Source organism: Phyllopteryx taeniolatus, chromosome 15 (genome assembly GCF_024500385.1).
Source record: "Phyllopteryx taeniolatus isolate TA_2022b chromosome 15, UOR_Ptae_1.2, whole genome shotgun sequence".
Lineage (NCBI taxonomy): Eukaryota > Metazoa > Chordata > Actinopteri > Syngnathiformes > Syngnathidae > Phyllopteryx > Phyllopteryx taeniolatus.
In genome coordinates this window covers 8,031,157-8,049,429 of record NC_084516.1, presented here as the reverse complement: position 1 = coordinate 8,049,429, position 18,273 = coordinate 8,031,157, and the positions used below count along the sequence as shown (strand labels likewise).

At 40.6% G+C, this 18,273-nt stretch overlaps 1 protein-coding gene across 6 annotated transcripts in view; it reads left to right on the top strand.

The window, feature by feature from the left end:
• si:dkey-112m2.1 (transmembrane protein 132C) overlaps window positions 1-9,570 on the top strand; it is a 183,930-nt gene extending 174,360 nt beyond the window's left edge. For all 6 annotated transcript variants that reach the window (XM_061747773.1, XM_061747768.1, XM_061747771.1 and 3 more), the window contains 4 exons: window positions 1,019-1,227; window positions 4,139-4,433; window positions 6,488-6,679; window positions 7,536-9,570. In XM_061747773.1, the coding sequence (XP_061603757.1) occupies window positions 1,019-1,227; window positions 4,139-4,433; window positions 6,488-6,679; window positions 7,536-8,612 (1,773 nt within the window). In that variant the 3' untranslated portion in view covers window positions 8,613-9,570. The remainder of the gene's footprint in view (window positions 1-1,018; window positions 1,228-4,138; window positions 4,434-6,487; window positions 6,680-7,535) is intronic.
• Window positions 9,571-18,273: the final 8,703 nt, after the last annotated feature.

Genomic DNA, 18,273 nt, shown 5'->3' with positions numbered 1-18,273 from the left:
GCCGCTATTGGTGACAATTCGTGAATATTATTATCAAATGAAACCAGCTTTGTATTGCACAGTACCAGCTCGTTTAGGCTCAGGTCCACACAGAAACAGAAAGCCATATGCACCCAACTAAACCAACTAAACAACAGATATGACACGCTTAAATTTTGAACAATCACATTTTCCACATTGGGCTATTTCACTTGAGTGTTAAAATATTGAAGTCTTTTATGATAGGCACAATAATTATTCTGTCAGATAATCAACCTCCTAACCAGTGGGTGGAACTGAAGGTGTCAGTTTTATTCTTCGGTGCTGTTGGCTGCTTCGACTCGGTGTAAATCTGCCAAATTGGATGCAAAGACGACAGACACCCATTTGCTCCAAACATTTGTGAGTGCTGTCCAAATGATGACGACAGTGTTTGAAATGCACTGACAAATAAAATTGCTGGACAGATTGTTAAATATTTGAGTCTGCAGCATTGGCAGAGGGAAGAAACGTCTGATGAGGAGATTCTTGTGTTTTTTGACGAGAAAGGCAGACACCTGCGACATTGTGTATTGTATGTCTTTGTACTGGAAATACATTTGAGAACATCAGCCAATTGATTGTAGTTCAAATACATCCCGCCATTCACCAATTTAGCTTGAGCTTATGTTTTTCCTTCTCGTGGGATCAGACACATCTGTTTCTTTTCCCAGCTCCATCTGCTGTGTTGGACCGTAGTCGTAGTTCTTCCAATGATATTATCCTGCACACACAAACAGGCAATACATTTTCATGTGTGCGCATAGCAATGGTGCCTGGAACTCGCATAGGTGGTATTAAAAATGGAAACCCACCCAACATTCTCATGGGTATTTCAAAAAGCAAAATACACTCATTGCAGCATTGGCATCACTCATTATGGAAGCGCTGGCTATGATCTTTCAGTTTGATTTATGTTAAAAAGAAACGGGGTTTATTTCACTTCTTTGTCTTTGCCAGTTTCTGTCATTTTTCGTCTCGCCTCTTTGTTCAATTCAAGGTGTCCGAGAGATGTGACTACGTGTATGTGAATGGAAAAGAGACGCAAGGAAAGAGCAAGGTGATGCTCAACTTCACCTACAGCTTCCTGAGCGCACAGCTGGGGATGAGCGTGTGGATGCCCCGCCTCCCCTTGCTCATCGACGTGGCCGACCCTGAACTCAGTCAAGTCAACGGCTGGAAGGTTCCTGTCGCTACGGGACAAATGAGGCAAGACCTGATTTTAGTCTTTGGGACACTTACTGATTGGATTGTAGTGAATTTGCCACTGAGCACATTTGAAGACTTCAAATGCAAAAATGCAAAATTATGAGAGAAATAGAGCCACGCCTACCTCCAAGACTGCCCATCACGGCATTGTTCGATGGTGCATTCCCCAACTGTAAAGCGACTCCGAAAAGCTCATGGGAAGCATTGTGTTGTATACTTTTTTAATAATTAAATATCAAAATCATTAGTTAAGTACAATTCCAATTCCAATGAAGTTGGGATGTTGTGTTAACATAAACATGAACAAAAACAGAATACAATGATTTGCAAATCATTGTATTCTGTTTACTTAGTTTAACACGTACACACCCAACAAGCATTGGCACATGAAAATGACACTGGTTCACAAAAACAAATACTCTTGTAGTACCCAGACAACACAAACCTCTATAGACATTTGAGTGAAACCTAGTACAGATGTCCTATTGGATTTATTATTTTGGGGAAATGCTCATGATTCTGTATAAGCTCACTGATGTGTGGATTTTGTTCATTCAACTGCAACATCTGTGGGAGTAAAGCTACCCACCATCATCAACTCTAGGTAAATATGTTGGCAGAAAGTCATCTTGTCAACCAACACTAAATGCAAGCATGTGATAGTCATCTGTATTTGTGGGTAAATCTTCACAACATGCATTTGATGATCAAACATTATATTTCTCTACAAGTCGCACTACGATAAACATTAATTATGTACTGTACTTTCATGTCACACCACATTGCTATTTCTAATTGCTCTACACACCACTGGGGGGCTCTCTAACACAAATTCATCCCCCCCCCCACCTCCCCCCACTGCCCACTGCCCACTGCCCACCCTCCCTTGACCAAGGCTGATCAAGGATTAGGTCATAGCGTTGAGGATGCATGAGTGCATGCACCAAAGAACAAAACAAAAACAGATGATCTCATGTTTTTGAAAATGCGTAGAGCTGATCACAAAGACGTCTCGCTTAACCCTTGCAATCTCTGACAGTTCACGTAGTGCCCCGAAACAATGACATGACCTCATTTATGTGTTGTGAGGCATAAATCTTACCTCATTTTAGACTGCTATGATGTGCAGGAGATGCTGAGCCCCTGTTATCGCGAACCAAGCCAAGTGATAGCGCCACATGTTAACCTGTCAGCCTGTTTTTCTGCTCCCCCGGCCGGCTGTGGCTTATTACACCTAATGGAAACTATCACCGTCATCACCCACATCAGCGAGAGTGCGTTAGAATGGAGGTAGACGCTCCCAAAGTGACTGAATTAAGGTGATAGTGACAAAGAAAAAAAGGTGAGTTGAGATGGTTGAAAATGGTTTTTGAGTTCAAAAGTGATGTGCCGAGGGGGAGCGCCTGATGTTGAAAAGATAATGCACCTGCTGAAGAAAAAGATCTACTTCGATACGGTGATGCAGGATGAGGCGTAAAAGGAAAAGTGATGTACTTTCCTCAGGGTGATAAACACAGTTCTCCTTGTTATAATACTTTAGTTAAAGTAATAGTAATATAATGTCTATAAAACAGACAGCTGGATAGATATGTCCACATATGATATAAAGTCTACATGTTAAGTATAGAGTATTTGGTAAAGGTGTGTAAAATCAGAGCAGCGTGCAATGGGCCACATACTGTAAATGAATGTACTGTACTTTATACAGTAGCTGTGGATCAGGGGTGGGTCGTAACAAGCTACATTTACTCCGTGACATTTACTCAAGTAACTTTTGGGATAATATGTACTTGTCTGAGTAGTTTGAATGCAACATACGTTTTACTTTTACTTGAATAGTTTTGGTAAACAGAAATGCTACATTTACTACATTACATTGAACTATATTCTCCTCGCTGTTTTTATTTACAGTTATATATTATTGTCTATTTTGGTTCGACAGAGAGACTTGTGTCCCATGACTGTTTCACCAATCTAACGTAACTACTGGTGACATTTGACCCCATTTGACCAATCAAACGGAACCATACTGTTCATTTAAAAACATTTTTTGTGGATGAATTTGCCTTAGTTTTTTATTTTATTTAGGGGGGGAAAAAATGGAAGTTTCTTGTTGAGCAATGTTTGAATTTGCATATTCCTATTTTATATCTGTCTATTTGACATTCATGCGCTATTTATACAATAAATAAATCAGAAGTTACTCACCAGTTAAACAGTACTTTAGGTTTTTGTTTTTTTTTCCCATTGAGTATTTACTCTTACTCAAGTAATTATTTGGAGGACTACTTTTTAGTTTTACTTTAGTCATATTATTCAGAACAGTACTCTCACTTGAGCACAATTTATGGCTATTATACCCACCTGTATGTGTATACAAACAGTGTCCAGGTGCATACTGTATGTTTGCAGTCACTGCAAGATAGTTGTTTAACTTAAGTTATAGCATAAACCAATACTGTAGATTGTGTGAAAAATGTATAATGGAAAAAAGTCCAAGGTGGGTCCATGTAATTTAAAAAAAAAAAAAAAAGCCATATAAACAAAAGGAATGGACAAGAAAAGTGTCTCGAGGAAGCCCAAGTTTGGCTTTGTAAACATTTTTCCCCCCATCTTTCAAAGGGTATATGCCACGCGCAGAATAAATGACCGAGAAAGTGCAAAATATTAGGTGCCCTTTAAAACAAAATGAGAATGCAAGAACAGCAGCAGTTTGTCTCTTGAAGCTGTTTTTAATGGATTTTTGAAAATACCAGGGCGGCCTATGACTTTTGGGAGGTCAGAAATCCAGCGAGCACCACAACAGATCAGGGAGGCTTTAACTGTAATGTCACACAAGCAAAAGGACTTTTACCCATTCAAAAACAACCTTCAGTTTACTGTACTTTATATGTACTTGCTCTTGTTGAAGGTATGACAAGGAGGATGACAACACGGGCGAGGAGAGGACGGAGAACTCCTGTGCACCTCAGTACCAGAGCACCACCCTGCAGGTTCTTACACATTTTGTGTCCGAAAGCGAAGAGGTCCAAGAGGCTGGTGACGAGGAAGAGCGAGGCCCGCAGAACTTCCTGTTGGGCAGCGACTGGCAGGTGGACGTGACGCAACTGGTCAAGGACTTTCTGAGGGTGGATGACCCAAAGATTGCTCGTCTGTGGGAAAGCCAAGTCATAATTGGACGAAGCGCTGGAATGACCAAAATACAGGTAGTGTGTTCATTTTCTTGCACTCACATTTCACTTAGTGTATTTTAGTCGTAGTTAGCTTTCTTTTTATTAGTTACTGGGTATACCACTTTTTTTTAATCATACTTCAAGCCTTGTGCCCGTACAAAATGTGTTACAGTGAATAATATCAAAATCCTGACAAATTAAAGATGAAGGAGGCATATGGACGTATACATCTTTCCCAATCTACTGAAAAGGTTTTATCTTTTTTTTTTTTAATTATCAGTGCAAAGGCCCTGTAGGAAAGTTCCTGGTAAATGTATTTTAGGGGTCTCTTGACATGATCCTCTAAACTTTGGTCATGAGTGCCTCATGGAAAATGAGAAAAAAATGCCCCTGCACCAGTTTCACCGACTGATGTGAAATTGATTGGCAATATCTATCATAACAGGAAGTAAGAAAAAGTCTCAGGGACCCGCCCATGAATCTTTGGCAGCTAATGTGGGGATGAGTTTTTTATTTTTATTTTTTTTTTAATGAATAATGGCAAATTTTCGCCCCTATCTGTCGGGGTACTTACGTGCTTTCTCATTTGTTACCCTAAGGAGTGGCAATTTCTGGTATGTATAATATGTGTGGCCACATGGGCGCTCAAAGACCAAAGGGGGTCTCGTACATTACGTCATACATGCCAAGACCCCCATTGCACCTGAGTATCCAGACTGTCATAGTCATAGTCATGTAATATTTCATATTATTAATATTATGCTAACAGGTGGCCCAGAGGCGGCACCGTGGACGACTGGTTAGAGCGTCAGCCTCACAGTTCTGAGGACCGGGGTTCAATCCCCCGGCCCCGCCTGTGTGGAGTTTGCATGTTCTCCCCGTGCCAGCGTGGGTTTTCTCCAGGCACTCGGGTTTCCTCCCACATCCCAAAAACATGCATGAATTGGAGACTCTGAATTGCCCGTAGGCATGACTGTGAGTGCGAATGGTCGTTTGTTCCTATGTGCCCTGCGATTGGCTGGCAACCAGTTCGGGGTGTACCCCGCCTCCTGCCCGATGATAGATGGGATGGGCTCCAGCACGCCCGCGACCCTAGTGAGGAGAAGCGGCTCAGAAAATGGATGGAAGGATGGAGGAGACCCAGAGGCACATTGCAAATAGCTTCCCCGGCCTGAGCCAGCCCATAGAAAACTGATGGTTTGACCTCGATCCTCAGGAGTGGCTTCAGGCCATCTCATGTTTTCGAAAGACTCACAAATACCACAGAGACTATGCTGGTCTCTGCTTTAAGATAAACTGGTAAACCAAAAACAAGCTCTGATCTTGCTATTGATCGTTTTGAAATCTTACATATTTGAAGGAGCTTTCGGCTTTTTGCCCGTGTTTTCATCACATTCTCCCCTTTTGTGCAGGTAAACAATGTTATTTGCGCTCTTTTTATCCAAATAATGGGATGCTTTTTTTTCTAGCTTAAATTGATGGTAAAACTACTGTAGAAAAAAATTAAACATGGGCCCACTTTGCACCTTGTAATCCTCAGACCTTTATTCGGGTTCTCTTTCAACCAGTCCAGTAATGAGCCTTTTTTACGTTTAAGGGCCACTGTAGTTCTTGCTTGTTTGTGTCAATAAGGAAATGTTTGTTTATGGCATCATGCCTCATACTGCCCCTTTACATAGACACGGAATGACCTTGTAGCCTAGCTACCACCATGACAGCCACTGTATTATAACGGGTAGAAGACTGGGTTGTAAAACAGCTAACCTTGTCAAGGAGCCCGTTGCAACTCTGAAATTATTTTTTGTTTTAGCTTAGATTACTTCCACAGCTACAATTACATCTACTATAACTACTTTTGTCGCTAAATTTTACACCTGGGGCAACCACGCCCTCGCCACTCTGGAGAAGTGAACTGAATGTGACCGAGGTTAGTTAAGAGACAAATAGATCAGTCAATTAAAAAATACAAATGAATACGTTTTAGCCTGTAGAGGGCAATAATTGTGTTATGTTCATGTCTGTTCATCAAATTTTGTTGTTCATACAGACGAAGAGGTAAGCAAGAGGTTGTTCTCGGTGTCTTGCAGGTCCTGTCTCCCCTGACGTCATTGGTCCTGGCTGAGAGGGCCATCAGGGTGCTGGATGATAAAGTGAGTGTGACAGAGCTGGGGGTGCAGTTGGTTTCTGGACTCTCGCTGTCCCTGCACCTCAGCCCAGGGAGCAACAGTGCCATTGTCGCCACTGCAACCACACAGGAGGTCATTGAAGCGCCCCAACAGGTAAAGCCTCCGGTGTTCATTCAGTGTAATTGTAGTGAGAGGAGAAGAATACATACAGTATGTACTGCGTTGGCACTGAGCTGCGCTTTTATGTTTGGCTAACAAGTTCAGGGTTTAGTTGTGGTGATAATAAAAGATGTGTCCTTTCTTAATTTTTATTCCCATAATTAACTTTACTTTGGGAATCCTTCCCTTTAAATTTGCATATACAACCAGTGAAAGCCTCTGTTATTGTGATCATTATAATTTCAAATGGCAGAAGGCAACTGAGTTTTCCCTTGGAGAGAAAATAATATTCGTCTTCAGGAGATATTTTCTCCAATTTCCTTGTGTCTCATATAATTAGGGTGCACTTGAAATTCACTATTTCTCATTTCCTTGTATTCTTTTTAGGGAATGTGCATGTTATTGTTTTCCAGAGTTATTTTCAGAGTTTGTTTGCATACTGGGTTACTGAAGCCTTGGTGAGGGAGAGAGAAGTAGTTACTATCTCATCTTGTTTGTCCTATAATATTATCTCCAAACTGTTCCTGTTATTTTTGCACACAGTTTTAAGTTAACATTAAACACCATCTTCTTGTACACCTTAACACTTTAAGACACAAGGAACCATATTTGGGAATGTTGCTTTCCTTACTGTGAGGCAGTAGTAGAATGGTGGGATTTCCTCAGCCAATGATAATGATGATGCAATACAATCATATTCTACTAATATCATCAGAAAGCACAATGTGGTGCTCGTGTTCATTTTCATCTTGTACTCCAATATTTGCCTAGAGTTTATTACAAGTGTTTCATTTAGCGAAAGGGTTTGATTTCCAACAAAACTTAAATCTCTTCTATATTATTTTCCTAGGAGTCCTTTATCAGCGGCTGGCTTCAGTTTAGCGATGGCTCCATGACTCCACTAGAGAATTTCAACCCAGCCCATTTCACCCTGACAGCCACCTCGCTGGACGAGCGGGTGGTGGTGGCGGTGCAGCGCAATGCAGCCTGGAGGTGGCCGGTCATCAAGGCAAAGGGTGAAGGTCAAGGTTTGCTCGTACGTGTTGAAATGAGCATGGCCGAGATGTGCCAGAACGGAAAGAAGCGCACCAGTTTGGCCACTGGGATGGCCAATGTGCAGGTGAGGTTTGGAGGACCCGAGGAACTCTATAAACATTCAGGAGAGCGGCGTACACGGCCCGATAGTCCTTATTATGGCGGATCCATCTCTGATATGGAAAGTGGGCTATTTAACCGCGGAGCTACTACCATCAGGGGCCATGTTCCCGTGAGGGCCAATGGGGGGCGTCTGTCTACAGACGCTGGGGAAAAAATCCAAAGTGAATTCTCAGACTATCCGGATCAGGTTGAGCATCCGCGTAGTCGCAGCACTGATGACGATCTGCCGACCCGAAGAGCCATGACAGATCTGGAGATTGGTATGTACGCCCTGTTGGGAGTCTTCTGCCTGGCCATCCTAGTATTCCTCATTAACTGCATCTCTTACACGTACAAGTACCGAAGCAAGCACCTGTCTCTCGAGGCCCCAGAGACGATGCCTCATTCCCACGACTGGGTTTGGCTGGGCCAAGAGGAGGGCTTATGTCTGCAGCAACAGCAACACCAACTGGACGAGCTGGACGGGACCCCCGAGGAAGGTAGCCAGCTGTTAAATGGCGGTGCCCAGCATGGAAATACTGGGGCGGGAGCATGTAGGGATCCCAGGAATGAGTCTCTCAACTCCCCTACAACCAAGAGAAAGAGAGTGAAATTCACCACTTTTTCCAACATCAAATCCAGCAATGGATGTCCTGTCCTTAGCCCATTAGCATTAATGCAAAACAGTGAGATCAAGTGGGTTTGTCCGGACATTGAGCTTGGGGACTCGAACGACCTTAGGAACTACATGGAAAAGTTGAATGAGAACGCTATCAAGAACATTGCTTAGAAGCTGGTCGGCGATTCAGTGAACTTAAGTGAAACTCACCTGAATGCCTTCAGAATGAAGAAGGGAAGTACAAGGAAATAAGGCGATGAAGAAACCAGATGTTGACTCTTCTTTCACTGTAACTCACTCACGCACCGGGCTAGAACTTTGGACCTGGGACGGCCCTAGAAAAGGAAGAGCGACTGACCGTGATAAGTTATTCGCAACAGCACCACTACAAAAGATGAAATGTGAACTTGATATTCTTGCTTAACTTAAGTGTTTGTTCTTTGTATTTAATTGAGTTTCCGTTTCAGATTCTGTGCGTCCTGTACTTTGGTTTGTTTTCTTTTTGTATCATCATATTTTAATTGTATTGTAATTGTTTGTGCTCTGCTTGCTTTTGCGGTGTTGCTGTATGCCCTGTACAAAGCAGCGGTTATAGATTCTTGGAGGAATTTTTTTACCTATATAAATGCAAAGTTTTATTTAGAAGTATTATATGTACAGTAACAGTTTGTAAAAAGACATTTTCTTTCAGATCAATGCATGATGTGAAGGAGGAATGTGTGTTGGATCTGGTACCTGGAATGAAGGTGTGTAGATAAGGAATAGCCCTGGGGACATGTCAGTACCTGTAGTATTATTGCAGTCACACATTGTAAAAATGAGTTTTGGGTCAGCTTCTGTATGTTGCTACTGATTTGAATTGTGTTCTTAGCTGCCTTTCTCCCCTTTCCATTATGAGTCCCCATTGTTGTTTCTGTTATTTCGCTCACTAATTTGATTCATTTGAATAGAATACACACACATATAAATTCTGATTTTCATGACGAGCATCATAGACAATCTCGTATTTTTAAGAATTCAGTCGGGTGTACCATCTGTATGGCCTAAATTACACACTTAAAGAACTGTATGTGACATTTTGGATTTCTGAAAAATAGTCATGACAGTGAATAAACAAAACAACAACTAACTATGAAATGTGGCCTCGTCACTCATCTTGTCAAGCATGTGTCAAGCTCGTCCTTTCTAAATGAATTGTGGCTGAAGGTGACTCCTCTCTGTCACGCTGATGTTTGATTCATCGGTCTATCTATAATTTATCAGTCTGTCGAGTTATATTTTGGTTTGTTTATGACAATGTTTGCCAAGAAAAATGAAATTATCCTGAGTCGTCATAAAACTGTCCAGTTTTACTTCAATACAATGCAGCATCTGCTCCTTTTCCCCATCTCATAGAAACGGTGTAAACAGTACGGCTGAGCCCATTTCAGCTCTATTGCTAACCGAAACAGCAGCACAGACACAAACGCACATAAACAGTCTCTCAGATTAATTAAAGTGTAGAATCTTGCCGGCTACCGCTTGGATGTTGTAAACGAGTTTTCTGTACGGTCTCATACTTATGAATGAAACTCATCTGACATTCACCACACCTTAGTATCAAGGTTGTTATAGTTTTGGATTTTCCATTTTTATTTCGTTTTGACTTTTCCTTTTCAAGATTCAGTTAGTTTTAATTATTTTTTTAGAGCAGGTTTGTTAGTTTTTATTAGTTTCAAAATCGCTTCATTTTAGTTAAGTTTTTATTAATTTCAGGATTAGTTTTAGTTGTTTTCATTCGGGGTATCTGTCAAGTGTTGAGATAAAAAAAAAAAAAAAAGATCACACTACGTATTGTGTAATAAAAAAATCAGCAAAAATACCATCCAGAAAAAATGTATTAACTTACTAACAGATGAACAACCATCCACAAATCAAATACAGGTGCTGCTTCTAAGGTTAGATTAGCATCAAAATGTACAGTCAAACCATGCTGCATTATGGCCTTTTTAAAAAGGTGTTTATGTTCACCTTGCAAAAAAAAAAAAAAATAATAATAATAAGGTACTTGCATGTTTTCCTTCCCTTGTTGCTAAATTGGAAACTTCTCAAGTGGGCTTTCAGATTTGTGACTGTTAGCCAGATAGAAAGCAAGCTTGATTTTTACCTCCTGTATTTCCAGTGAAAGTGCATCCAAAGCTTTTCAAGTTTTCCTGCTGTTTCTTAAGTAGTCCTGTGAATATGTCCTGTTGTTGCAGTAGTTCAATCACCTGCTGTGTGAGAGAGACAAACTCCTTGTCTGCTTTCACCTCTGCCTTTCGTGGAGGGAAACGGCGGCATTTTGAGACTCTCGGCAGTTGTCCGTTTCTCTGAGTTTTCCCCAAAAAGACAAATAAGCGACGTGGAGGTTCCGTGAAGGCGCTAGCGAGTCGGTACCCGTCTTACTGTTTCTGTTAGCAACACGTAGCAACGAAAACAGCTTGGACGTAAAAATGAGCTTTGCGGCAAAACTTGCGCTTGGTCTGGCGAGCAGTCAATACGACGGTGCTGCCCGATGATGTAATTTCTAGGCGGCACATAGTAAGTGCACTACAATTCCCAAAGGACTGTTCAACCTTCTTTTCACATCTGTTCTGTATGTATGTATTGATCCGAAATACCTGTAAATACATTTAAAATCAATGCCGAAAGCTCATGTATGAAATAAATGGACGAAGATGTAAATGAAGGACATTTTCGCTATAATAGTAAGTTTTAGTTCTGCAAACCTAAAATGTCATTTCAAAAACATTCTCGTTTTTGTTTTCATTCACGAAAACTTATTTTTTTCAATTTTAGTTTTAGTTATTTCGTTTGTTTTCGTTTACTTTAATAATCTTGCTCAGTATTCATCTGCTTGTGCCCGGGGTGACAGAACATGGGGAAGAAGGTAGAACCTAGCATTTTAACAAACTACACAACGGCAGAGAAATAAGTTAGTTATGATATCACCTTGTGATAGCAGTATTTTTGTTGCACTTATTTTGACACATAAGTGGTCACTTCATTTTCAACTGCATAGAGTACTTGAACCCCCCCCCCCCACACACACACACACACACAATTAATTTGGTATCTTCTGATGCCAACTTGTCTGCTGAGCTCAAAATTCTGTCCCAATGAAAAGACACGGCATCCCTTAACTGCCGCTCGTCTGCCCTGCCCCTCGCAACAATGTGCCTGTCTGAAACAAGCCCCTTGTATTAGTTTCCTTCCAGCGTTAACCTCCCTCGACTCGTTCGCAGACCTTCATCGCGAAACTGGCAGGTAGTCGACATGCTGACAACTCATCAGTTATAATGAATCAGACGCTTGTCACCGGTACAAACCATCCGCACTGACTCTGACTGTGCCGGCACCCCGCTATCTACAATACCTGTTCCACTGATTGCCCTGCTGTTGCTATACCAACAGTCCTTAACCCATTGGACAAGATACCATGTCTGCTAACTTAAGTGGACTCTCCAAACGAACTACACGCTTCACTATGAGGCAGGAGAACCGCATGACTTTTCTCACATAGTCAATGAAAAAAAAACTAATGTTATTTTTGGGAATGATACATTATAAGAACTATGAGGTTTAGTTCCAGGGACTGACTAGGCCATTCTATTACCTGAATATGCTTTTTTAAGCCACCCCTTTGTTCCCCTGGCAATTATGGGTCATTGCCATGCTTGAAGACCCATCCACAACCCACCTTTGTGTTTTTGCTGAGGAAAGGAGGTGTCCACCCAATCATTTACAGTATATGGCGCCGTTCATTGGCGCCTCAATGCAGGGAAGTCGCCCTGTATAATTTGCAAATTTCTATCTTATTGAAACACATTACAAAGATTTTGGTTTTTTTTCCTTATTTATTTATTTATTTATTTATTTATTTATTTATTTTCTTGCCAAGACGGGCGCACCACTCATGTCCAGCCAGAATGAGCAACACGAGCATGGCCTATAATTCTACTATAACAATTGTTCATTAAAGCAAACGGAATAATGTCCTTTTTAGCTGCACGGAGTTGCATCCGAACCCGTTTCTTCAAGCGGCAATTCACCGCTCTCTCCACCAACGCACACTGACAGCCACTTCTCATCTCTTCTCTTTTTACTTCGGTCTTTTCCACTGTACTTGGGGCGTCCAGCGGAGTAATGATGTGTATTCTGGTTCCCTGTGTGTAGTAATAATAATAATAATAATAACCAGGGCTTGCGTGTCCGCGTTTTGTGGCACAATGTCACACTGACATACCAGGCTTAAATTATTGCTTCGGATGTAGTTGATTTTACTCAACATAACCACAGGGAAATTTCTGGAAAAAAAACATCCATCTAAGAGCAGTTTGAGTTTCAGTGTATCATATTGAGCGGTTTTATAATATTAGATTAATTATTAATTATCTGTTACCTGAACAAGCTACACAAAACACATGCATATAATTAAAATACAAGAGTTAAATTACCTAATTCAGCTCTGTTGGATATCATTAGATTGTGTAGGTGTACTGAATGGCACGCGGAGTATTTTCATGAGTGGTAAAGGTTATTGTTTATGGAACATGAGTACTAAGGATTTATTTAAGGCCCATAAACCATACAAAGCAATACAGAAAAATATATGAATAAATATATCAAAATGAGCCATTCTTTAATCCAACGAGATTTTAAATGTGTCGCGTGGGGGAATCGTTAGTTGGTCAGTGTACTGTAACCATTATTTTATTTTTTAACTGTTCCGTTTCAGTCAGTCTGTTCAATTGTTGTTCCAAGAAGCCAAAAGGCTATCAAAGATAACAGGACACTGCCAGTAAGCTTCACTTCCATCTGACAAAGCAACAAACGAGAGAACATACTTTCATACTTTATACTTATATATATATAAGCGGCACGGTGGACGACTGGTTAGAGCGTCTACCTCACAGTTCTGAGGACCGGGGTTCAATCCCCGACCCCGCCTGTGTGGAGTTTGCATGTTCTCCCCGTGCCTGCGTGGGTTTTCTCCGGGCACTCCGGTATCCTCCCACATCCCAAAAACATGCATGGTAGGTAAATTGACAACTCTAAATTGCCCGTAGGTGTGAATGTGAGTGCAAATGGTTGTTTGTTTCTATGTGCCCTGCGATTGGCTGGCAACCATTTCAGGGTGTACCCCGCCTTCTGCCCGATGATAGCTGGAATAGGCTCCAGCAGCCCGCAACCCTAGTGAGGAGAAGCGGCTCAGAAAATGGATGGATATATATATATATATATATATATATATATATATATATATATATATATATGCCATTGTTTTTCATCTTCATAATCTTTCTCAAATAATGGGGCTGGCTGTTTTTTCAATTCAACCAGAAGTACTCTTTAGTTATCACACTTTTGCAAATGTTCTTTTAATTATAGATAACAGTTTGAATTATTGCATATAAAATGGTCTGACAGTTATCAGTTCAATAATATTCTTTCACCATGTTATTTCATTTAAAGGACTTTCTCCAAAAGTCACATGTTGACCAGACAAAAAGATTAGTATCCACAAAAACTGTAATCTCATAGGTAATTACCATACAAAAAATAATAATAATAATCCATCCATCCATTTTCTTTCCCGCTTCTCCTCACTAGGGTCGCGGGCTGCTGGAGCCTATTCCAGCTATCTTCGGGCGGGAGGCGGGGTACACCCTTAACCGGTCGCCAGCCAATCGCAGGGCACATAGTAACAAACAACCATTCGCACTCACATTCACACCTAGGGGCAATTTAGAGTCTTTAAGCAACCTACCACGCATGTTTTTGGGATGTGGGAGGAAACCGGAATGCCCGGAGAAAACCCACCCAGGCACGGGGAGAACATGCTGGATAAGTCATGGGCGGAGAAACTGTGTAGAGGCGGTGTTATGTAAATTAACTCAACCGTTACTTAACAGTGCACTGGAAATTCAAAATTGGAAATTAAATTTCACTGTTGATGGGTGAGCAGGAAACGCCATAGACAAAAATACAGTAAATGTATACAAGCAATCAAAAAGTAATTTTTCTGTTATGTCCCCTAAAGTGAAATTTCTGTATAATTCTGCTTTAATGTAAATATCCGCAAGGAACAAAGAGAGTGCTTCCCACACAAAATATTGCGAGCACAACATTTCTTTGTTGGTGATATAATAGGTTGTAGTGAGTGTATTGTATACTGTATTTTTTTCCCCTCCTGTATAAAGGATAAACAATGCCACCAGGAAGCTGTGCGCGCACAGTGTGAGGTTTGAGGCCTCTTGAGGAGGGAAATGTTTGAACTTTCTTTTCAACACAAGGATTTCTTTGCAAACAAGTAGTATTTGTGTTCCTGCTACAGAAGAAATGGAAAATGACAAAATCCCAGATGCATTCTTTGGTTCCTGTATTTGATTGATAGCGCGGTGTATTATGTGTTGCCAAGTACTGCTGTATCTCGTTATCACAGTTCAGTGTCTTCTTCTTACAATTCAGCAGCAATGAATCGTTGCAAACAAAACAAACTGGAAAGAAAATATTGGCATATGTATCTATCACTTCATTTCCGATTTGTCTATGTCCCAATACTTTTGCCCATTCTGACAGGACGCTCGTGAGATAAGAGACTCTGTGTTTAATGTTCTGTTGAAAATTGATCAGATGGTGGGTGTCCCTTCCCTTCAAAATGTCAAGTCTACTCATCTTGATTTATCAAATTATAGACTGTTATGAGAGGTGACAAGCAACATTACTACTAAATTGAGAGGGAGGACATTGTATTTTTCATGGCACCAGATGCCTTTCGCTCTAATCAATAAAGCACACTGTTTGCAGCGGTGGTTGTCCCTGTCTACACTCAGTCATTATTTTTTTTTGAAGAGTGCTCGAGAAAGCCCGCTTGTCAGTGCCTCATTTCATGGCATACATGTGAAGTGTATGTGTGTGTGTTTGTGTGCGATTTTTGGTTCGGTAGAGATGTAATGTGGCGAGTCCATTACCTTGGTGGTGTCAGTGTGCTTCCTGTCTTTAGTGCTCACGCTCCCATTTAAACATTCATTTGCAGGCCTTGCACTGTGTCAAGAACCTTTTACCTCCCTCTCGCTCGCTCGAACGAAGGGAACCGAGCTCAATGGACGCTGGGAACTGTGCAGTTTATTCAAATGCAAATCGCCATGGAAAATGAATGGATGGATGTGTGCCAAGTTTATATGAGTGTATCGCTCAAGGACATGGCATTATCAAAAACACCATTTTGGACATTTTGCAGGCACACTGATGCTCGTGTTGCTGCAAAATAGCTCAGTTATGAGCATAATACTGTCTAATGTGTAAATATTTGCATGGATTCCATGGTAATTATGTTTCTAACATGCTGAACGATAGTAAATATGGGAATCGTGGTGGCTAAGTGGTCAATCACGTCTGCCTCAAAGTCGGTTTCCTCCAAAAACATACAGTGGGTGCAGTGTGAATGGTTGTTTGTCTATTAATTCCCTGTGACTGACTGGCAACCAGTCGGGGGTGTCCCCCAACAATCGCCCAAAGTCAGCTTGGATAGACTCCTGATCACACGTCACCCTACCAAAGACAAGCGCTATAGAAAATGGATGGATGGATGGGTAAACTAAACACTTAGAAGCCCGGGTGGCTTTGATGCAGTGATTCTCAAAGCGTGGTATGAGTACAAGGCTTCCCTCTAGTACTAAATGATAGAATCACTGAATTAAATCTTCAAACTGCGCATAACATTACAGTGGCTTCAACAATTTTTTTTTTTTAATCCAGTACATACCTTTGTTGAGTACAGTTCAGTTGTATTTAACTTTTAGGTACAGTCTATTTACATTTAATCTTTAAAGTTTTCAGATATTTATTTTGGTACGATTTCTATTTATCTGTATGTTCAAACTGTGCATTATATTGCAGTGGCATATATATACCCTTTAGGAATAAAACCTCTGCCTTCAGTTTTACACTACCGTACTCTTTTGTTGGTGTGTTGATCATTGTGGTGATACTTGGAGAGCCAAGTATTAGTGTGTGTGTGTGTGTGTGTGTGCACGTACTTGGTGTAGAAAGTTTTAATGGCACTGCTCTAATCTATAACTTTGCTTCAAGTGAAACTCTTTTGCACCTCCGATTTCCAACAACATTTTCAAGTCACAGTAAGATCTCTATCGGAGGTATTTAGATATCAACTCCTCTCGAATGCAAGGTGTTAGTTTCCCTCTGCTGGCTTTTCACAGTGCCTTGTCATTTTGATTAAATCAGTAATTGAGGGCAAAATGAACATAAAGTTAGTGTTTTAATTAGCCCTCTTCCACTAATTAGCTTATATCAAAGACAGATTTAAAGATTTAGCGTTTCCTGTCTCTCTTATACCTGCAGATGGCCTTTCAATGCAGACGGACGAGTATATATATGAAATATTTTTAAAAATGCATATATTAGGGGTGCAACAATACATGTATCTGTATGGAATCGTTTATTACAATGGCGTACCCAACCGTGACCCCCATTTCTTTGTTGATTGTACATTGACAAAAATAAAACTTCAAACCGAACCATTTAGTTTTATAGTAGCAGTCCATTATGAGTAAGTCATGCAACAATGTAGCAGTCATGGCAAAAGTCGACTTGTTTATATCGGTAATGCTTGCTTAGTATTGGTAGTGCTGCTATTTTTGTTCAACCTGGCTATGTGTTTTCTTTGACTATGTATCGCTTTCATAATCGCATGCCATTATAAATGCAGCGGCTTTGGTCAGAGACTTGGGTGTGGCGAGGAATTAGTGAAGTGAGACCACATTCAAACCCTGCTGGCACTTTAAACAACACAAACTCCCCGTTTAAGATGCAATTAATCAAGAAAAAGTTGTTATGCCCAACAACCCCTCGCGGTACCATTCAAAAAAGAAAAAATTAGATCTGCAAATAGCGATGTTCTAGATTCTTCATCCTGTGTCTACAAAAGTTAGATTTACTGTAAAAGCTTTGTGTTTTTTAACAAGAGCGTTCCCAGCAGGAAAATGTCATTGACACCAAAGAAAATGTGCTTCAAACCATCTGTCTCCCACAAGCCTCCTTCAAACACAAGACAAGGAAACCAACATTTGGGGACAAAATAAGACCAATTACGGCAGGAAAAAAAAAAATCTCCTCCCCTCTCCCTTTACCTCCTCGGAATGCCAGTGCGTCTGAGGTTGGCTTCTGACAGTAAATGTTGCATTACACACACACACACACAGACAGTGTCCATATAACAGCATGCAGGCATGGAAGAAATACACAATTCTACAACTAGAACAAATGCACAGTGTGTAAGCGTGTTCATGTTGCATTTTTATTTATCTTTGTATTTTTTTATTTTACCTTATGACTGACAGCATCTACTGTGTGAATATACTGTGCTGTACATATGCATGGGGCGTTATAGAAACCCTTCTATGAGGGCTAAGTGATTAATGCCTCATCTGTAATCATTTATTGCAATCAGTCAGTAGTCCAGAGTAACTCATTGTCCTTTACATTTGCAGACTTTATTTAAAGCTCTATATGTAACCATTTTACATTCTAATAACAATGTAATGACAGCTCCTGTTTTTTATAGGGATTGCAGCCTGTAGTAAAATTAGCATCCATCATACCTGTGGCAACACCAGAGCAAATCTACAATATACTGTATTAGTCTAGCATATTGATGGACCTCATTAGACTTAATTTTAGAATTAACTCACTTTCTGGAGGACCATTTAAGTTAAGATAAGAAAATTACATTACTGTAAAGTAAGCAGATTCTCACTCCAGCGGTCTTGAAATATTTTTCTCATGTTTGAGT